This window comes from Peromyscus leucopus, chromosome 8b, assembly GCF_004664715.2.
Source record: "Peromyscus leucopus breed LL Stock chromosome 8b, UCI_PerLeu_2.1, whole genome shotgun sequence".
Classification (NCBI taxonomy): Eukaryota; Metazoa; Chordata; class Mammalia; order Rodentia; family Cricetidae; genus Peromyscus; species Peromyscus leucopus.
In genome coordinates this window covers 67,570,055-67,593,135 of record NC_051086.1, presented here as the reverse complement: position 1 = coordinate 67,593,135, position 23,081 = coordinate 67,570,055, and the positions used below count along the sequence as shown (strand labels likewise).

Below are 23,081 nucleotides of genomic sequence, written 5' to 3'. Positions count from 1 at the left end.
ATAAACCCAGAGGCCAAATTTAATTTCTAGACTTTCCCCTGAACTGCTTTCCCTCTGAATATAGGACAGGCTTGTAGCTTATATTTTCAGGTTCAAAATTCAATCACCCTAACATATTAACTTAAATTCTAAGCTGAATTGTAACTTCAGTATATAAGAAAACTTTTATAAAGGAAAATAAAAAGCACCCCTCACCTCCCAGACTTCATATCCTTATCTAATGACACCCTGAATTAGCTTCTACAGCCAAGCAGAAGTCATCATCTAGCTTCAAATGGCTAAGGAACTTTGGAAAAGTTTAAGTATCTTAAAGTTGAAAATGCTCTGAATAGCTTTTTACTCCAATACCTGGATCCATAAGATACAAACAATAAACACATTGGCGTCTATACTAGAAGAAAAATTAGGATCTTCATCAAAACACAGCAAATGAAAAACAACAGAGCCAGGCGGCAGTGGTGCATGCCTTTAGTCCCAGTACTTGGGAGGCAGAGGCAGGCTGATCTCTGTGAGTTCAAGGCCAACCTGGGCTACAGAGTGAGTTCAAGGAAAGGTGCAAAGCTACAGAAAGAAACCCTGTCTCAAAAAGCCAAAAAGGGAAAAAAAAAAAAAAAAGGATTTGGAGGCCATAATAACTGAAAGAACATTATGAAAACAGCAGAAATATTGAATGAGTTAGGTCACAATTCTAAGACAGTAAAAAGACACAAGGCACTTTTTAAGAAATAAAGTTCTTTTTTCTCTCTTAAAGTCAGACTTGAAGCAAATCTTTATGCCCAAATGAAAGTAAAGAAGGCATGAGACTCTGGAGACCCACGTGACTACCTCTGCACCAGCTGGACAATGCTCTGGGTATTCATGAAGAAGACTTCCCGTTCAGATTTCCGGTTCAGTGTAGCTGCGTGACTATCTAGGATGTTGGCAATCTAAGGCAAAAGAAGTAAGAAAATGAAACTCCTCCTGCCAAAGGGACCCAACGCATGTTCCTCTGCATCATCACCACTACCAAAGAGTCTTCTTGATTATAACATGATAATCTCTGTCTTTGACATATTGTCAGCAGTGTAAAGTTACTAGAATAGAAATTTAGAAGCTTGCTAAATAAACAAGCAATTTCTAACTCTTTTCACCCTTTCCCAGATAGACTGATGACTACATCACAGAACTACACTTACCCAGAAATTGTGATGGGCAAAAGCTGTCTAAGGTTAAAATCTATACCTTACTCCTGATCTCCTGCTTGCCCAGCTTTACTCCTTATATAACCCTGCATTAGAGCAAAGAATAAGTAAGGATGCTGCTGAGGTAGTCAGAGAGTGTCAAACTGATTACCAATATCCTTCATGTCAGTCTTTCAGAAAACACCTCTAATTAGGGACTCTCCCAGAAAACAAAGTGATGGAGTACATAGCCAAAGCACACTTTCCTTACTGAGCATGAGATATTTCACATTTTACAGATAGTGCTTCCTTATTGGGCTCATATCCTGAGGCAGATTTGTGAAGGATTCAATGCTTACATTGGTAAAATCACAAACAGTAAGGAGAAGCCAAACAGAGAGACCTCCTAGAGCATGAATTCCAGTGGCGGTCAATGGAAAATAATGACAGTGTTGTCCCATAAATACCTGCTGGCTGGGAAACTGACAGAGGACTGATGTGATGTTGCTAGCATACTGAGCCATTTCCTTCTTAATAGACTTCTCCACATTGAGGGGGATACGACCAGAAACACTAGTCATGATATCCTGTAGCTCTAGAAGAGGCAGGGAGGGATCTCGGAGAGTCTTCATCAATCGCTCTACCCAGTCTTTTACCTAAGAAGAAAGAAATAATCAGATGGGATACAAGATCAACACAATTCCCCAAATAAAATGAGATATCTGAATCCACTGTACTACAGTGCTCATGCTTACTTTAGACTTATTTATATTGTGTGCATGAAAGTGCATCACATGAGTGCCTGGGAGTTACACATGGTTCTGAATCACCATGTGAATGCTGGGAATCCATCTTCTTCAAGAAGAACAAGTGCTGTTAACCCTGAGCCTTCTCTTCAGCCTCCAACTCTTACTTTAAAATGGCAGCATAAACATCAAACACTGTCCCAGTCTATAGTTAAAAAAGAAATAATCCCAAGCAAATGAAAAAATGAAGAAAGAAGGACTCAAACCTTCAAGTTCATTCAAGTATGGTGGTATATGCTTTTAATCCCAGCATTTGGGAGGCAGAAGCAGAGCAAGCAGATCTCTGTGAGTTCAAGTTTGAGCCTGGTCTACATAGTAGTGAATTCCAGGACAGCCAGGGCTACACAGACAAACCCTGTCTCAGAAAAAAAAAAAAAACAACTTCAAGTCCAATAACAAAAGGTAGGAAGGTTACAGGTCAAACAACTTTTCCTCCTAAAAAAATTTCTTCATGAGTTGAGGAAATACTTCAGAGGTACAGTGTTTGCATAGCATGCTTAAGGCCCTGGGTTTGATCCCCAGCACCAAAAAAAGAGGATGGGAGTGGGGGAAATGATCTTTAAAAAAAATCCTTCTGAGATGTTAAACTACTCTAGAGAATCAATACATTTCTGCATCCCTTCCCCAAGGGAGTGATTCATACCCTGCTGCTGAAGAAAGGATCTGGAAGGCAGTATCCACTCATCACATTGACCAGGTTATCCAAGACATAGTGGAACACTCGATGGAGCTTCTCACCTCTGAGAGCTGTGCTTTGGATCTGTGGCAGACTACCTGTGTGAAGCTCAGCCTGTGGAGCACAAGAGATCATCATTCATTATCTTCTACTCGGGGTACAAATAGCACTGCAATTCAGTCACCATCAAAGTGGAGACATCCTTTCATGGTACAGACCTATTTAGAGGGAAGTCAGTGGAAGAAAAACTATGAGAAAATGACAGAATCTCAGTTTTATACTGGCTAATGCAAACTCCAATTCCACCATACTACCGGCACAAATAAGAAGCACAAAATCAGGAGGAAAAAATGATTAAGAAAAATTGACAAGAAGTTAACTATGGTGGCATATACTTGTAATCCCAAAACTTGGGAGATAGAGGCAGGAAAGAACAGGAGTTCAAGATGAAAAGAAAGAGAGAACAGGGGCTCGAGAGATGGCTCAGTGGTAAGAGCACTTGCTGCACAAGCATTAGATAATGTGAGTTCAGATCCTCAGGACCTAAACAAAAAACCGGGTTTGGCCACCCACACCCAGCACTGTTGGGGGACAGAAACAGGACTGCTGGGGTTTACTGGCTGCCAACCTAGCTCAGGTTCCGTGATAAACCTCACCTCCAGGGAATGAGACAGAGAGCGATAAAGCAGGTTACCTAATGCTCTCCTCTGACACACATACATGTGGATAGCACATACACATTCTCACACACATGCAAAAAGGGAGGAGGAAGGAGGGAGGGAGAGAGAAAGAAAGGGAAGGAAGGTAAGGGAAAGGAAGGATGGGAGAGGAATGGGAACTGGTAAATCAAGCACCTCCAAGTTCCTGTCTTCCGCTCTTGAAGCGGTATCCTAGTGCCTTCCTCCTCACCTGTTGAACTTTACTGGGGTTGTCCAGCTGCATTTTGGCTATCACACAGCCGGGATCAAGAGCTGCTCCAGGTCGCTTGACATAATGAATGCAGCCAGATTCTACAGCTGTTAAAGTCATCACCATCTTCATTACCTATAACGAATATGTAATAGTTTAAAGGTCAGTTTTCCCCTTAACATCTAAGCTGGAATACACTTAATTTAACCTTCCAAAAATGGGAATCTATCAAAATCTCCAGTGAAGTATTAAGGCAGGCAACTGGTAAATTTCTCAGAACTATATCTGAGAGTTAGTAACAGAGACAAATGATTCCTGTTCTGCCTTTGGATTTTGGGGTTTGGGGCTGTTTTCATGGTTTGTTGAGGCCAAAGCTGTTGATGTAACTATGTCAGCTTGCTGTGTAGCTGAGGATGACCCTGAACTCCTGGTCCTTCTGTCTACCAAGTGCTGGTATGACACCACCACACTGGCATTTTTCTAACTTACATATATTTTGCTACTGTTTGTGAATTTACTTGTCTTATATTTAGAAGTGATGTACAATCTCTCCTTATCACAGCAGCATTTTCCCTATCTTTCTCCTTTACCTACCAGCCCAGTAAGTACAACTTCTAAATCTATCACAAACATGTTCTCTTGCAGTGTCTCTGTGCTAGGCCATCCCCATTTCAAGCATAGAATACTTTTCCCCCTTATTTACATGTTTGTTTGTTTGTTTGATTTGCACATTTGTCTGTGTGAGGGTGTCGGTTCCCCTGGAATTGGAGTTACTGACAGTTGTGGGCTGCCATGTGGGTGTTGGGAATTGAACTCAGGTCCTCTGGAAGAGCAGCCAGTGCTCTTAACCACTGAGCCATCTCTCCAGCTCCACTAGAGTACTTTTTTTAAAAAATCTACTATGAGATGTCTGTCCCTTCATGGCATTTACCTCTGAAATGGTCCACCCAAACCATCACTCTGGAGCCTAAATCTCATCATACCATTTTTCCACTTAAAATCCTTCAATGATTCCCTGTGGGCGTCAGGATAGTCACAGTCTCCTTCGTGACCTCAATTTCCTTCTAGAACATCTTTACCTGCCAATCTGCATCTAACCGTAATGTATTCTCAATCAATTCTACTATAACACACTGTCTTGTTTCTGTGTCTCAATGTCAAGCATTGTCTCCTGCCCAGCTTCTATCTTTTCAAAAGTAAAACTAGGCAATCATCTCTTCTTTTAGGATGTCTTTCCTTACCTAATACCCTATCTCAGTTAGGGTTAGGTGACCCTCTTGCTCTTAGAACTCATCATACTTCATTACTCATCTGCTTTGTGCTCCAACTCTACCTAGCATAGTCTTTGTGTAGCCAACAGTTAGCATAGCACCTATCACTTAGTATTGTTGCTACTATATTTTTAAAGCTCTAGCTTCTTCAACTATCAAAGAAAAATGGTGAGGATTTTGTTTTTAAATATTCAGGTTCACAATCCACACTAAATTAACTGATGTTCTTCTTTACTGTTCTTTTCAATCCTAGTCTATTTCTACCAACCTATGTTCCCTCCTATGATTCAATAGTCTATTCCCCACCCTGACCTCAATCTCAGCATAGCACTGGCCAGCAAACACATGGCCTCCGTCTTCCACGATATACTGGATTAACTTTCCAGCAGAAGGTGAACGCATTACAGATGGGTCATTTTCCTTCTCAAACACACAGGTTTTATTGCCAATTGTGATTCGATATCTAGGAGATAAATAGAACAGGGAAGTTAATAAAGCACTCAGGTTATAAAGCAAAATGAAAGAAAATGTGTCTTAAAAACAGTAACAAAGTAAAAAAACACAACAAAACAAACAAAAAAAAAAACCCACAGAAAATGTTATTATATACACAATGCAGACATACAAACAATGCATTCACCATATCTTCATTTATAATTTTTAAATTACATATATCTTTATTTAGTTGACATGTAATTGTACATGTGGGCATGTGCATTTATGGAGGTCAGAGGATAACTGGCAGGAGTGGGTTCTCTCCTTCTACCATGTGGGTCTCAGGAATAAACTTGGGTGTCAGGCTTGGCAGCAAGTGCCTTCATCTGTCTGTCTAGCTGTCTTCCTGGTCCTTATTACAATTTTAGTAATCTTCAGTTAAGAGTTGGATTGAATAAATTGTGAGATAGTCATATACAGGAATACAGCATGAACATTCAAAAAGAATAAATACTTACATAAAAATACAAAGATAGCCGGGCGGTGGTGGCGCACGCCTTTAATCCCAGCACTCGGGAGGCAGAGCCAGGTGGATCTCTGTGAGTTCGAGGCCAGCCTGGGCTACCAAGTGAGCTCCAGGAAAGGCGCAAAGCTACACAGAGAAACCCTGTCTCGAAAAACCAAAAAAAAAAAAAAAAAAAAAAAAAAAAAAAAAAATACAAAGATAATGATGATATAATAACTAATACCCCTTCCTTCCTCTTTCTCTCTCTCCTTCCTATTTCTTTCCCCCGAAAGGACCTCACAATGTAGCTGATTCTGGTCTCAGTCCTCTTCAGCTTCCTCAATGCTGGAGTTACAGGCACAAAATACCAAGCTCAGCTATAACTGACATTATGCAACAATAACTATGTTGTAGGCAATTTTTAAGCATTTCAAGTGGATTGATTCATTCAATTCTCACAACAATATGGCTGGTATGATATATTATCAAGAGAGAGAGAGAGAGAGAGACAGACAGACAGACAGACAGACAGACAGAGAGAGAATGTAGTTCAGTTGGTACAGTGCCTGCTCAATATGCATGAAGTTCTGGGTTCTATACCGATCACTACGTAGATCTGGTGTGGTGATGGATATTGCTAACCTCAGCTCTCAGGAGGTGGAAACAAAAAGATCATAAAGAAGTTCAAGATCATTCTCTACATAGCAAGACCTGAGCTATGAGGCTTGGGAGCGGGGGGGGGGGGGGGGGGGGGGGGGGGGGGGGGGGGGGGGGGGGGGGGGGGGGGGGGAGAACACTAGCTGTTCTTGCAAAGAATTGGAGATAAATTCCTATTCACATGGTGGTTGACAACTACCTGCAACTCCAGTTTCAGGAGACCCACCTCCCTCTTCTGACCTCTACTGGCTCCTGCACACACAGTACACATACATATACTCAGGTACATATAAACCACATAAAATAAATAAATATTTATTTAAAAAAGAAAGGAAAAGTGCAACTAGTATTTAACATATATTTATTTGTGGATATATTTAAAGGGAAATAGTATGTACTTTTAAGTAATTTTATATGTATTATATAATTTCTAATAAATATATAAGGAACTATCAACTATTATAGTTTATTTCAAGGGTAAATTACTTTCCATTGCCCACCACATTGGAGTGGTAGGGAAACATATTCTTTCATTAAGAGATAATATCTCACTAAGTTGCATATGCTTGCCTTAAACTCCTTCCCTCAATGAGGAAAGAACTCAGTCTCTTGAGTAGCTGAAACTATAAGTACAGAACACAACACCTAGCTTGAGACATGTTTACAATTATAAACACTTTTGCACTCATGGAAAAATCCCCAAGAGTTAATGAATAGTAAAAGGAAAAGTTAATACAATGGCAAGCAACTAGAACTCAGTCACTCACCTATCCACTTCCTCCTTCATGTAAGTGGTGTAACTGCTGCCATCATAGGATAAGAGCAGTCCACCATCACTCAGCCGATGGACGTCGACTTCCACACATGAGCCATTCATGATCACCACGTAGGAATTGGGAGACTGTCGAGTCACCTGCAGTAGACAAGAGCCAGAAAGACAAGCCAGTGATCCCTTCCGAGCACAGCCCGAGACACAACTGTAGCATTGCAAAGACACAGGGGAAGAAGTCTGTCAAGGAGAGTGCTGACCCTAGCGTGCTTACACCAGGGTCTCTGGCTGGTGACAGTCCTGCCACAAGCAAACAGGGGGACTTCAGCTGCTTTTCTCTGTTCCTGCTGTTCCCTGCCCTGTCATTATGAAAGATCTAGATTTTCACAGAATTGCCAAATACTGAGTCCTGCAACTGACACAAATAATGAATGCAATATTCCAATCTGTGAACAAAAGCAAACCTTCTCTGTCTCTCAACCTAAGAAAACTAGTATTATGAACAAAAGAGAAGACAGAAAATAAGGCGTAGACTTGGGTGGGGATTGCATACCTTAAGTACGTATTTGATTCCTTCATAGATAAGTTCAACATCTACTGTGTTCAGAAGTGTGTGAGCAGGAAGAACTTGACCCCTGAAAGAATGACAATATATGACACACTAACTTCTATAAAGTTCTAATAGGTTATAAAGAAATCTCAAAGATTATTGATTGTAATATTTCCTGAGACAGTACTAAGAGGAAAAAAACCTAAATGATTGTCTGTATAAGATTGATCACATACATTATGAAAAAAAAATAGTGAAATTTATTTACATTGAATTGTGTACATGTGTAATGATATACAAAACATAAAACTTACACCAGGCAGTGGTGGCAGACACCTTTGATCCCAGCACCCAGGAGGCAGAGGCAGGTGGGTCTCTGTGAGTTCGAGGCCAGCCTGGTCTACAGAGTGAGTTCCAGGACAGGCTCCAAAGCTACACAGAAAAACCCTGTCTCCAGAAAAAAAAAAAAAAAAAAAAAAAAAAAAATACTATCTATGAGGAATGGAGGAAGGCCCGAGTGAGTGATGTTCTGAGTGAATGGGTGCTGCTGACACGGACACAGGCATGCCAAGGACCCCAAAGCCTCAGACTCATGGAAAAGACCCCGGCAAAGCCTTCCCAGGACAAGGCTCAGAGAAATTGCAAAGCCTTCTCTTCTAGTCCTAGTGCAAATGTTGACAGTATATGCAGGTAATTTTCATCATAGCTCTCTTTCCCCAGACATTTATAGCCTGAAGACTGCTCCCTAAAGATACTGTGCCTACCAAGATTACCTAAGCCTGTATCTTTCCTTAATCCAGCTGCATACCATAAAGCCTGCTTCCCTGGTTATCTATGTGTAATAACCCTACCTCTTGGTTGAGCTGTATGCTATAATCCACCTCTTTGTTCACCTCTATATAATAAATATATAGATACACGGAGCTTCCTGGGTGCTGCAGTTTCATCATCAGAAAGCCCAGTCCACCCAATTCCAGCTTTACCTCTAACCATGTCTCTGTCTGCCTCCCAAGGGCTGGGATTAAAGGCACCACCACTCAGCCCCCTACTTCAGTTTCTTTTTTTTTTGTTTTTTATTTTGGTTTTTATTTGTTGAGACAGGGTTTTTCTGTGTAGCCCTGGCTGTCCTGAAACAAGCTCTGTAGACCAGGCTGGCCTTGAACTCAAGAGATCTGCCTGACTCTACCTCTCAAAAGGCTTGTGCTACCACCACCCAGCTTACTTCAGTTTTTTGTTTTGTTCTGTTCTGTTTTGTTTTGTTTTGTTTTCAAGACAGGGTTTCTCTGTGTAGCTTTGGCGCCTTTCCTGGAACTCTATAGCCCAGGCTGGCCCAAACTCACAGAGATCCGCCTGCCTCTGCTTCCCGAGTGCTGAGATTAAAGGCGTGCGCCACCACCGCCCGGCTTACTTCAGCTTCTTAAATGCTAAGATTATAGGTGTAAATGAACCACTACCTATCAATTTCATTTTAAAGGACAATTAATAGATGTTCTATAGTTCAAAAAGATGCATAGTGGAAAACAGCCTGATCTATACAGTGAGTTCCAAAATGACCAGAACTACACTGAGAAATCCTGTCTGGCAAAATGAAAAGTAAATAAGAAGCTGGAGTAGGATGACTGCTGTCACAAACAAACAAAATAAGTCATACTTTGAAAAAGTAATATTAAAAGGGGAGTACTAAAAAGAGGGTAGCTGAGTTACTGATAGCCAGTAGATATGGGTAAAGGGTAGGCACATTATCTGTACTGGTTACACAACTAATAAAAGGCAAGTTTTGGGGCAGGGTATGGTGGCATACACCTTTAGTCTTGGTGCTCTGGAGGCAGAAGCAGGCAGAGCTCTGTGAGCGCAAGGCTAGCCTGGCCTCCACAGTGAGTTCCAAGTCAACTAGGGCTACACAATGAGACCCTGTCTCAAAACATAAAAAAGTTTAAACCACATTATGCCATGTGTTGTGGCACATACCTGTAATCCAAGCACTTGGGAGGTACAGGCAGGAGGATTATGAGTTCAAGGCCAGCAACAGCTACATAGTGTGTTTGAGGCCAGCCTGGACAACTCCCCTCAAAAGGATTATTTCGAAATTCAAGTTTTTAAAATGAATTAAAAATAGAATGTTGGGGCTGGAGAGATGGCTTAACAGTTAAGAGTGAGTGCTTGCTGCTCTTCCAGAAGTCCTGGGTTCAGTTCCCAGAACTCACATGGAGTGGTTTACAACTGCCTTTTAACTCCAGCACCAGCTTCTGACCTCTACAGGTATCCACACATGTGTGCCATTTATGAACACATAAATTTTGTTTTGTTTTGTTTAAAGAACAGGCTCAACATGTTGATAGATCTATAATGCCACACTCTGGAGACTGAGGCAAGAGGACTGTGAATTAGAAGCCAGCCAAGGCTACTTAGGGATCAATGGCAACCTGTGATATACATACAATGAGACTGTCTCAAAACAACAAAACACAACAAACAAAAAGAACACTAAAAGATTTGTTAGTCAATTTTTACATGTGTAGGGAATCCATTTAACTAGGTTAGAAATGCATGCTGAGGAAGAAAAATAAGAAAGAATGGACTGGTGAGGGGGCCAAAGTGTTCAGGGAGTTAAAAGTCACACTGAGGGATTTAGTTTTGAGTCAGAAAGGAAATGCAAGCTGCTGAAGGCTTTAGTGTATGAGAATAACATAGTGAGATATTTATCACAGGGCTTGAAACCTCAGTTCAATTTTCAAAAATTTGTTTCTTTTCTTCCTTTCAGATACTTTGAAAGGGGGCCAATATAAGTCTAACAACACAGAAGGAAATAAAATGCCTGTACTTAAAGTGCTTGGATGTGATTAGTCCTTTGGACCAATCCCTTGGGACTTGGGCAGAGCTTAGTCTCTGGAATCAAGGTACAAAATTAGTTCAGCTTCACACATGTCTGACCCTCTGCTTTGAAGACTTGTGAGGGCATCTTGAATATCAGCCTCAATTATTAATTCCTGAAATGTGCTGTAGGTAATACAGGAAATATTTAGGGTTTGATGCTAGGGAGAAATGCTAGATTTTATCCCCAAGGTTTAAGTAGCTTTTCTCAGGAAACCATGTTTGCTGCAGGATTTCAGTGTTTAAAAAAAAAAAATAAATTAACCTTGGAGCTGGGGAGATGGTTCAGTGAGTAATGTTCCTGCCATAAAAGCGTGAGGATCTGAGTTCAGATTCCCAGTGTCTCTGGGAAACCAGAGCACAATGGCAAGTGTTTGTAACTCCAGCACTGTGGTGATGGTAGTGGGGGAGGCTGGAGTGGCGAAGATAGGCATTTCCCGGGAGTTCACTGGCCAGAAAAATTGCTGAAGTAGTAAGCTCCAGGTTCAGTGAAACACTATCTCTAAAAATGAGGTAGGACCAGACACAGTGCTGCACACCTTTAATCCCAGCACTCAGGAGGCAGAGGAAGGAGGATCTCTGTGAGTTTGAAGCCCATGTGGTCTATACAGTAAGTTCAAGGACATCCAGGGATACATAGACTCTGTCTCAAAAAAATAAAAAACAAAAACAGAAAACCAAATAAAACAAGAACAAGCCAAACAAACCAACCAAACAAAACCCATAAAAATAAAGTGCAATCAAAAAAGACACTTAATGTTAACCTTTGGCCTCCAATCACATGTTTACCCATGCAGGTACACATGTATATACCCATATGAACACATATTTAACACATACACACTTAAAACAAAGTGATCTGTTCTACTATGGCATGAACTAATTTCCAGTCATTCCCTCTCTCCCCCGCCACCAGTTCATGAATAACAACTAGCACTCATACGGTGCCAGGAAGTTGCACAAAAACAAGTGGGCCTTTGAGCTGTAGTCCTGTACTCGCAGACCATTGGTTGGCTGGCACACACTCAAAAACAAAGCCTACCTTTCTAAGGAGTGAAGGAAGTTAGAGATGCTATTCCTCAGGCTCACATCTGCCACATGGAGAGCCCCACACACAACTCCCAACATGGTGTCAGGACGTTCTGCCTAAAAAGAACAGAGGAAAAACCAAAAGCATGGTCACGTGACACCAAAGCAACTCAAATAAAATGAAAATCAAATTTGTTATGAAGAAATACCCTTATTTCCATACTGATTTTTGAGCCAAGAATGGTGGTATACACCTGTAATCCCACCACTTGGGTGATGGGAGGCAAGGAGAATCGGGGGCTCAAAGATCAGACTTGACTACACAGTCAGGTTGAAGCCAGCTAGGACTACAAGAGACCTTCCTTTTCTTTTTTTCGAGACAGGGTTTCTCTGTGTAGCTTTGCGCCTTTCCTGGGACTCACATGGTAGTCCAGGCTGGCCTCGAACTCACAGAGATCCACCTGGCTCTGCCTCCCGAGTGCTGGGATTAAAGGCATGCGCCACCACCACCCAGCCACGAGACCTTCCTTTTCATAAAAAAATTTATTTTTATTTTATGTATGTTGCTTGCCTGCATGTACGTAAGTGCACCATGCATGTGCCTGGTGCCTCTTTAGGTCAGAGGGCAGCATCAGGTCCCCTGGAACTGAAATTATAGGTAGCTGGCTCTGAGCCACCATGTGGATGCTGAGATCTAAACTAGGTTCATCTTTTTGGCCTCCAGGAGACCTTAAGAAACAATGAGGAAGGACTAATGCAGATGAGAGACAGAAGTTACTAAAGAGGACATAAAGCTAATTGTTATTCTAATTCTAACTCTTGTCATCGATCTTTCTTTTTTCTTTCTTTCCTTCTTTCTTGGTAGTAAACAAATGCATAAAAACATATGCATTAAAGAATAAAGCCCAATATGAAATCCCCACAACTTTAGAATGGCTATTCTAACTGTATAGAAGTTCATTGAGATGTAAAGACTTTGGGTCTGGTTAACTGTTGTCTGTCTGTGGTGATTTCTAGTTGCAAGTTTTTTAAAGATAAAGTTTATAAATATTTTTTAAATAAACAACAAAGAAGAAACAAACAAAAATCCCCATATTTACCTTTAGAATTTGAAAACAGATTTTAAAAAATAATTTGCCTTCTACTCTTTGTGAAATTTTCACTGAGCCAATCAAAGACTAGCTGAAAAACAGACAACTAGAGGCTATGTGTGCAAGAGGAGAATACACACCTGTACTTTTTCTGCAATCAGTCTGTCCAGCCAGCCAGTGTCGATTCTATTCAACTGAAAGCTTTCTGTCTCCAGCAGTTTGATCAAGTATTCAACTGTAGTTCGAAAGTCACCCCGAATAGACAGCTCCTTCAATGCCACCACCATATTTCTAGGGGAACAACAGAAAAAATTTGTTACAGCAACAAATATTTTAGTGTTTACCAATCATTTGAAAGAATTGTTTCATTGTTTTGTAGGCTTAACAGGAGGACAGACAGTCCCAAGAACAGATGAGGGTGTAGCTGTAAGCCTGGTCATTTTCATGTACTCCAGATAGGAGAGCTTCCAAGAAGTCAGTATACAGGAGTGTTGACTGATAGTACCAAAAAGCACCAGCAAATTGGAAACATTTCACCATAAAGAGTACAGCTAGAACCACTCTCAGCTTTTACTTTGGGATTTTCACCTTCTGGTCACTTACTGCTGACTAGTTAGAACTAGGGCACTAATTTTCCACATCCTTACATCTTATTTATATACTATCCTTACTGTACGTATCATTTCCACGCAACAAAACTACAAACTATAGTTTAGTAAATTTTGGCAAGGTTTCCCTACCAAAAAAAAAAGCAACAGACTGGAGTTGGCTGACATCTGTACACTGTGTAATGTCCTTCTATAATCCCAATGTCACCACACTATATTTTAATTGCTTGTCTTTCTTCCTGTGGATTATATAATAACATGAAGATACAGACTCTATTTAGTCTTTACTGTACTGTCAGGCCCAGCATGATGGTCACTGTTGAGTACAATGAATTTATGAATGACTGGAGAAAAGAAAGAACAAAATCAACAGGAGCAAGAAGCAAGCAGGTGCTGTGTTCAGCAAACAGTGTGGCTGAAACAGGGGCGTGAAGACAGTGACAGAGGCAAATCTACCATTTAGCAAACATTTCCTGAATGCTGATACAAAGGGAATATATAAACTATATGCTTATAGTTCAGGGGACATAGCAGTAACAATATAGGTATGTTTCTGTTTTCATGGTATTTACATTATGAGAAATGATATTGGATGTGTGGGCTAAGACTATCACAGAATAATATCTAAGGGCCAAGCAAAGAGCACAGATTAACTATAACAAAGAACGCAACACAGAAAGCTCTGAACTGAAAAAAGAAGTTTTGACACAGTATCAGAAAGCAAACACATTGCAGAGACTATTGCAATACGCTAACAGGTGACCTAGTCTGCTTTCTTCTGTAGAGAAATACACAGAGCAAAGCAGAAATAAGAAGTCAGACTTCTGACCAAGTCACTGGGCATTCCTGCAGAATAAACGCAGTGATCCGCTTAATCAAGACTGAAACAAAAATGCCAACAGAGACCAGTCTCGGGACATAAATGAGACAGGGAAAGTGAAGGGGGACTGTCTAAAATACTCAACTCGCGTCTCAGTTAAAAGAAGCAGTCACACAAAACTCCAACTACAGGCCAGCAAGCTAGCTTAACCTGCTGCCAAACCTGATTACCAAAGTTCAGTTCCCAGAACCCACACACTGGAAGAATTGACTGCTTCAGGTTGCCCTCCCCTACTGTTCTTTCCCACTCCCCTCAATCTTTTCTCCTCACCCCCCCACACAGACACCCACACAGACACACACCATCAGCTTACTGAAGCAGTATAAGGGAATGAAAGGCAACTTTATACATTTTTTTTCCAGTTGAACTGCTATAATTTTGAAATTTTTCACATACAGTTTTGAATGAATGTAACGAAGTACATTTTGTAAAGTACAAAAAAGAGAAGCAATGAGACTTCCTCACTTCTGAGACATTATTAAAAACTTAATAACTGGACTGGAGCTAAGCAGTTAAGAGCACTAGCTCCTTTTACAGAGTTACGGTTCATTTGTTAATACCTATATGGCAGCTCACAACAATCTGTAATTCCAGTTCCAGGGAATCTGACACTTCTGACCTCTGTAGACATCACCATGCATGTGGTTCACATACATACATGCAAGGAAAACACTCATACACCTAAAATTTAAAAAAAAAAAAAAAAATTGCTGGCGGTAGAGGCACACGCCTTTAATCCCAGCACTCTGGAGGCAGAGGCAGGCGGATCTCTGTGAGTTCAAGGCCAGCCTGGTCTACTGAAAGAGTTCCAGGACAGGCTACAAAGCTACACAGAGAAACCCTGTCTTGAAAAACAAACAAACAAAAAAAATCTAACAACAACAAACCTCTTAAGACTATTAACAAATACTAAGGGAATACCCACTCTGTGAACAGTTCAAAGGTTGAAAGGAATACTATTAAATCTGTGGCATAGGCAACACATTGTTAAAGCTTAAATTAAAAAAGAAAGAGAAGTTTAAAAGTAGCTCAGTGGCAGAACATGCATAAGGTCCTGGGTTCAATCTCGAGCACAACAAAGAAGAGAAGGAAGGTAGAGAGGCTGGGAGAGAGAAGAAGTGGCAAGAGAGATGGGGAGGGAAAGGGAAAGCAGGGAGGAAAGACAGAAAGAAGCAGATGAACTAATTTTTGATCTGGGACAGATATTTTAAAACTAAAAAAAAAAAAAAAAGAAGCTGACTGGCCAATAGCTGATCAGGATAAGGTTAGGCAGGAGGACCAAATTCAGAATGCTGGAGAAAGAAGGGCAGAGCTGGAGAGTCTCCAGAGATGCAGAGAAAAACTAGATGAACATGCCATACTGAGAAAAGATACCAAGCCACATGGCAAAGCATAGATAAGAAATATGGGTTAATTTAAACATAAGCGTTAGCTAGTAACAAGCCCGAGTTATTGGCCGAGCATTTATAATTAATGGTAAGAGTCTGTATGGTAATTTGGAAGTGGGCTGGTGGGACAGAAAAACTCCACCTACACTGTTGCATGCTTTATAATACAATGAAGTCTTACATGCAATTTTGATAATTATTTTATTCTCTTTTCATAAAAAAAACAAGCAAGATTTTAATATTTTAAATGTCAAGACATCAAGGTGATTGTGGCTAATAACACTGCACATCTGAAAATGCTAGTGTGGCATACTTTAAAGGATTATCACCAGAAAAAAAAAATGGTAAGAAAGTGAGGTGATGCAAATGCTAAAGAGCTTGATTCCACAAGGCATGCATATATCAAAACAGCATATGGTATACCAATGTATATAGACATACATATGCATATGTATGTATACATATATACATACATTTATGCACACACACACACACACACACAGTTTTACCTGTCAAATTAGAAAACTTAATGACTACGAGTTGTTCACAGCTATATTATGAGGCTCTGGTTGAAGTCATAGTACCTAATAAGCACTTTATTTCATTCTGATGACAGATACAGACCTTTATCTATAAATTATCTGATACCTAATTCATGGTCAAGAACCTACCTTTCCCCAGTAATACTATCATTACTGTAAAAACAAAAACAAAGCAAATGACTTCATGTGTTAAGAAAAAAAAAAACTTGTAAACACTCACAAGAAGCAGAGAAACATCTGCCAAGTACTACAGAATGTGACACAACATGCATTCAAGTACAAACTAAGATACATTTCTTCAAGTAAGCTCTCCACAGCAGCATTTTCACAGCAGATAAAGGAATGTCATACCTTCACCAAGGATTAGCCCAATTTTATTAAGCAAAATGCAATCAAATGCTATTATACTCACGAAATTGCTTCTTCTCTGTTTTCTCCCCAGGAAAAGCAGTGACCAAACTGAGAGTCAGCAAACTCATGAAGTCCCCCAGCAGCAGCAACACTGAAATAACCCCAGACGTTCTTATTGCTTCGAAAATTAAGTTCCTGAACTGTTCCCGAGCTGGGCTTAAACCCCTGTCAGAGAATGAAGAACATGAGAGACTACATTGTACTTCAAGGAAAAGAACATTGATATTCAGTGTTCAGACTCTGGGATTATCAAGCATAACTGACCCAAAAACCATGCAAGCTAAGGTCCAGTGCTATAGTCCCAGGGATGCTTCTTGAGAGACTTAATTGAAATTAAATGGTCAATGCAGCAACCATCATGTATCTGCTCCCAGAATCTTTTATAAATTTCCCTCTCAAAATGAAGTTCCAAGACATTTGAAAAGCATGACCTCAGACACTTGTCTTAACGCTAAGCCTTTTAAGTGAAAGGTTACCTCATCTGGGTTTTCACTGGTGATCCGCGCAGCAATTACATGGCCCCTTGGGCAAGGAACATGAGCAGAATTTTCAAAATCAATGGGAGCATCACCCCAAGGAGATACTCCATACATCATACGGATATCCTTGATCCTAAATAGAGGGATCCCCATGGCAATCTGAAAGGTAATAAAACACATGTTATTTTCTAGTCCCCTGTTCTTAATACATGGAAGCTATCAAAATACCTAAGACTCTTTGCATTTTTTTAAGTTACTACTAAAACATTCTACTTTTGTAATCTGTATTCTACAGTCAATCTAAATTACACAAAATTTAATACAGTGCTAAGAGTTCTTTGCTAGAATCATTCCCTTTCCTTCAATGTCCCCAAATTCCTAATGCAACAGACAGAGATTTTCTTTGGCTGTCATTTCTCAATGGATGGATGACAATAAATTATCCAAGACAATAGTCAGTGAACAAGTTCAGATAACTAAAAACCCTTAACATTACAGTTGTCTCTTGCGCATGCAAACTACTGAACAAAGTAAATGAACCTTTAGACCTTTACTTGGGAAGGGCCAGTGCCTATTCCAACAAAGAGAGGACAAGAAAAAGTAACTGGGGAGGGATATGATCAAAGTACACGATAAGTGTGTACAAAAATGTCATAATGAAACCTTTTTTGTTTGTTTTGAGGTAGGGTCTTACTATGTAGCCCTGGCTGGCCTAGAACTTGCTATGTAGCTGACCTCAAACTCACAGAGATCTGCCTGTCTCTGCTTCTGCCTCTCAAGTGCTAGGTTTAAAGGCATGTACCAGCACACCAAGAAAAATCTGTTATTCTGTAAAATTAATATACCCTAAGAGCCAGTGAGATAACTCAGTAAAGTAACTCACTGTCAAGGCCGATTATCTGAATTTAATACCCAAAACCCATTGTGGAAGAAGAGAACCAAGCTCCAACAGTTGTCCTCTATCTTCCAAATACTTGCTGTGGCACATGCACACCCATACACATAAAAAATGTTTAAAAAAAAATGTAAAGAAGCCCACAAAAACCCTTAAGTTTTTACAAGATGTTCTCAATATGAGCCAAAACTAGGTCATATGAGATTATCAGTTAGGTGCTTTGTCATGTACTCATAGCCCAAGCTGCTCCAGAGGCTGGGGAAAGAGGACTGCTTGGATTAGACGTGGATTGGTGTCCACACTAAGTGCAGCATCCTCCAGGGAGCAGAGACCACCAGGTTGCCTAAGAGGAGTGAACCAGCCCAAACTAGAAATGAAGCAGGTTAAAAATAAAACCTAATCTTATCATTTGCTTCTACTATTTACTATAGTATTTGTTTCCCAGGCTGAAATAAGACCATAGAATTAATAGCTATCACTTTAAATATTATTTTAAAAATATGTATTACTACAGTCTTTCAAGGAAAATATTGACCACCACCAAAGTTATGAGGTTTACTGTAATTAAATAATTAAACAAATCAGATTGTTTTTAAAAATATTATTAATTTTTTTAAATGTATGTGTATGGATGTTTTGCCTTCACATCTGTGTACCACATGCAGTGACTGCAGAAGCCAGAAGAGGGCATCAGACCCCCCTGAAACAGGAATTACAGACTGTTGGGCACCACCAACTGGGTATTGGGAATCAAATCTGGGTCTCTGGAAGAACCACCACCACTCTTAACCACGGAGTCATTTCTCCAGCCACAAAGCTGACTGACTTTAAAGCCTTTTTTAAGTCAGTCTTTCTTCTCAAAACAGTTCATTGGCTGTGTCTAGCTAGAAGATACAGTAGTATTTTTTATGTTTGAACAAATCACAAAACTAACCCATACTCACATAACCCATATTTATGAGAAATGAAGATAAGTGAGGCTACTACATCTTATTTATGCTTTTCTCTCATTAGTCTTTCAGGCATTTCTGAGATCCTAAATTCTCTAAGCTCTAACTTGAGTCCAAGTCAGGATGACTCACCTGGAGTTGTGCTGCAGGAAGATTAACATCAGCCACCATCTCTGTACAAGGATGTTCAACCTGTAGCCGAGGGTTCAGTTCCAAAAAGTAGAAGCTTCCATCCTGGCTGTATAAGTATTCCACAGTCCCAGCACTCACATAACCAACCATTTTGGCAAGTTTCACTGCACACTTAAAGGAAAATAAGAAACTGTAAGTCTCTCACTTTGTCCAGCCATTGTATCCCTAAAACTACGTATAGCGGTCAACTACCCAGTGCTTGTACAGGCCACCAAAGACTGTGAGCCACATTCAAGAAAATAATTCTGATTATTATACAATGCTCTGGGATATGCATGACAAAGTCAGTGAAAAAGTGGAAGAGAGAAGTGTTTTCAAATCAGATCACAAGCAACCTCCCATCAGACAAAAGGGCACAAAGGCAAAACAAAAAAAAAAGATAGTAGCAAACCCTTCATTATCTTCTAATTTCCAGTATTCCCAATATGCTCATTTTCTTAGAAACATTGCTGGGTTTTCTAATCTCTCATGTAGCCATTGACTACTCTCTTACAGGGACTGTGTTTTCACCAACAGGACTCAAGCATTGGTAAGTGGGATGCATAAACATACTTATCAGATTTCAACCATACAGTTAAGAATGGCAGATCAAAATATAAAGGACTTGAATCTCAAGATGGTCTCATGAAATTATAACTGTCCCAACAGCCCTGTAAAATTCACCTCAAACTATGATGATAAAGAAACTTTTATCATCTTAGGGTCACTGAATTTTTTTAGATCTTTATATTATAGCAACTTAACCTTTATTCTAACCAAAATGGTCACTAGGAAGTGCAGATGGAGTACTGCTATTTTAAAAATTAAAATATGTGATGCTAGTTTAGCAATTAGGTAGAAGTTAACAAGGAAACATACTACAGACTGGAAAGCTGGGAGATGAACTCCTCGCTACAGAATGACACACTTAGTACATTCTTTCCTACAAAAATAGAATGCTTGCTACATATCAACTAAGTCTAAAGAAAAAAGTTAAGGACTGGGGCTATAGCTTAGCGAATAGTGTTCTTGCCTAGCATGCACAAGGCTCTGGGTTTGATCCCTAGCACCTCATAAACAAGGTGTGGTGATACAGACCTTGAGAGGGGTGAAGGCAAGAGGATTTGATGTTCAAAATTATCATCAGCTATGTACAGAGTTTGAGGCGAGCCTCAGCTACACAAAACTGCACTGCCCCCAAGAAAGACAGAGAGAGACAAAGTTTAAGATTCAAGTGCATGCCCCTAATCCCAAACACTCAGAAAGCAAAGGCAGGGGAATCTCTGTGAGTCTAAGGTCAGCCTGGTTCTACTTGGTGAGTACCAGGCCAGGTAAAGGTACATGGTGAGACTCTGTCTCAAACAAACAAACAATTATGAAAGTTGAAAAAGCAAACTGCTTTTATAGTCCAAAGCCAAGAAATTAGATTCTTACACCAAAGCAACTCAATGTCAAACAGATTAAGGGAGCTGCTTTAGGTTCATCTAGCTTCAAAATAGTCAAGGAGAGGGAGGTAAGTTATGTGCAAAACCCAATAAGTAAGATAAGTTTTTACATCTAAAAGAATTCACTACATCTGATAATCCCAACTTGAAGCTGAGTATAAGTAAACAGCCTAGAAGGTTACTAAGTATTTGAGGGAATTACATTTCTGAACAGCCCACAAGCCTGGCCTTCAAAATATAGTGAGTAATGGGTGAAGAAGTGTTTGTACTTCTAATCCTGCACCAGTGGGAATCAGGCTATGAAATTTCCCCCCAAAGGAGGTACAGCCTGCAAAACCCATGTTACAGAAACTGAGTAAGGAAGAACTTCACACAGAGTCAATTCAGGTGTCTTACAGGACAATGGCAAAGGAGCTTACTTCCTAGGAGCAGAACCAGGGGCAGCCAGGTCTAACTGAGGAAGTACTCCACTATGTAACAGGGACAGCACAACTCCTGCACAGAAAGATTTGTTAGCTTCTGTGGGCCAATGATTGATGTATATATACTGTGCATGTTTCCAAACAGCAATTCTCTGGCTCCCATTCTACCACTGCATAATAGGTATATAGTGGGAAAAGATAAAAATCTTTTAGATCATTGGTCCTTGAACAGAAAGGAAAGTACCTCACTTAGAACTCTTCAATAACGTAAAGATTCTTGATCTGATATGCATATCTTATAGAGCTAAGTGACTGTGGTGATTTCAGTCTGTCTTCCTTAGAGAAAGAATACATGTATTCTAAGCCTGAACTAACAAATAGGAAATGGACAGACAGAACAGACAAAGGCACAGGTTACCCCAACAACTTTTCTTCATCTTTTTACAGAAGAATTTCTCAAATTTCAGCTGGCATGTGGTTATCTAGCTAGTGACTATGACTCCTAACAATGCTTGTGCTGGGTTGATGAAACTGTGTGCAGAGAAACATGAGAAGTGTCACGTGTGACCTGTGTATCATGTTATTATTTGCTTGCCCTCTAAGGGCCACTCAACCCTGGCTACAACTGGAATATAATCATGGAGTTTGCTTTATTATCAAAATTCTGACACCATACAAGAGCAAAGGTTAGCAAACCTTTTTGTTAAAGGACAAGATAGTAATTATTTTCAATTTTGTGGAACATAGACTCTGTCACAGCTAGTCAGTTCTCTCACTATAGCAATAAACAGTCAAATATATAAATCATTGAGCATAAAAAATTGAGCATAAAAACTAAAATTTTATTTATAAAAGCAAACAGCAGGTTGGATTTGGTTTGTGAGCTAAACTATAGTTTGCCATGCCCCATCTTAGGGAAGGGTAGAACAATAAACCTAGGTCTCTGGTAGAAGACCCATCTGAACTAGGATGGAAGAGATCACTAGGAAGTTATACCTCATTTAAATCACTGTATTTGAGGCATTCTTATCATAGAAGGTGAGAGAAAATAAGAAATAGGAAACAGACTTCTAAGACAAAATACAGTTCAATTTGTTTAGAACTCAGAATGATGGAAAATGAATCATTAATAACATCAAGAGTGGGCCATTCTTCCAGGGGAGGGAAAAAAAAACATGTTCACATCCCTAAGCTACAACTATTTCCAAGGGACACTTCATGACAAGGAAATCCTTCTTTATACAAAAGTATTAAATATGTAAGCTCACAGATACCTAGAGGATAATGAATTTGAATGAAATCATCTGAAGATACTTCTTTTTTAGATAAGGTCTCAGTATTTAGCACAGGGGAGCCTAGAACTCTCCAGCTTCCAACCTCAGCCTCCCAATGGCTGGAAACCTAAGTGTATCACCATATCTGACAGAAGATTTGGTACCAGTCAACCCAGTAAACTACACTTGCTCTTCATGAACTTGTTAAAAGTCCCAACTTGTTTCTTATTTATCTTATTCAAAATATCAGGGTTTTTTTTGTTTGTTTGTTTGTTTTTGTTTTGGGGTTGTTTTGTTTTGTTTTTTAGTATTAACTATTTTTAGACTTTGGTAATTTTCTTGACAATTTTTCTAGGAGAACAACATCAGAGTATGTTCCTTTAGGAAAAGGAAGAAATAGTATCCATTACTAGAATCATTGCTTACATTTCTTCCATTCCCATAATAGTGTATGAGCTGAGGGAGATATGTCTCTATATAGGAAAATAGCAATGAAAGTATTTAATATAGACACACCTGTTCCATGTGTTCAAATACTGCTGGGGTAGCAATAGCAGCAGGAGCTTCTTCAATGATCTTCTGATGCCTGCGCTGTACAGAGCAGTCACGGCCAAACAAAGAAATGGCATTGCCGTACTGATCTGCTAGAATCTGGACCTCCAAATGACGAGATTGCTTTGCTAGTCTCATTACAAATATAGGTGATCCAGGTACTTCAGCTTGAACCTGTGTTGGAAAAGGAAGCAACATTCTTAAGTAATACAGACTTTTTTCAATATTGAAAAGTTGATTTGCTTTCAATAAGCAGACGTCTAAAAGTTTCCAGGACTACATTAACAGTAGGCATACAGAACAGAAGAAATACAGTCCATGCCTTTGTCTATCTT

General features: G+C 39.8%; 1 protein-coding gene across 4 annotated transcripts in view; it reads right to left on the bottom strand.

Moving 5' to 3' along the window:
- Acaca (acetyl-CoA carboxylase alpha) overlaps nt 1–23,081 on the bottom strand; it is a 266,901-nt gene that overhangs the window by 140,625 nt on the left and 103,195 nt on the right. For all 4 annotated transcript variants that reach the window (XM_028890514.2, XM_028890515.2, XM_037201549.1 and 1 more), the window contains exons 11-23: nt 22,711–22,920; nt 19,015–19,185; nt 17,035–17,196; nt 16,560–16,723; nt 12,870–13,020; nt 11,652–11,755; nt 7,742–7,823; nt 7,187–7,332; nt 5,135–5,285; nt 3,552–3,686; nt 2,610–2,756; nt 1,628–1,816; nt 826–926 (exon numbers count right to left, since the gene is read on the bottom strand). In XM_028890514.2, coding sequence (XP_028746347.1) covers nt 826–926; nt 1,628–1,816; nt 2,610–2,756; nt 3,552–3,686; nt 5,135–5,285; nt 7,187–7,332; nt 7,742–7,823; nt 11,652–11,755; nt 12,870–13,020; nt 16,560–16,723; nt 17,035–17,196; nt 19,015–19,185; nt 22,711–22,920 — 1,913 coding nt within the window. The remainder of the gene's footprint in view (nt 1–825; nt 927–1,627; nt 1,817–2,609; nt 2,757–3,551; nt 3,687–5,134; nt 5,286–7,186; nt 7,333–7,741; nt 7,824–11,651; nt 11,756–12,869; nt 13,021–16,559; nt 16,724–17,034; nt 17,197–19,014; nt 19,186–22,710; nt 22,921–23,081) is intronic.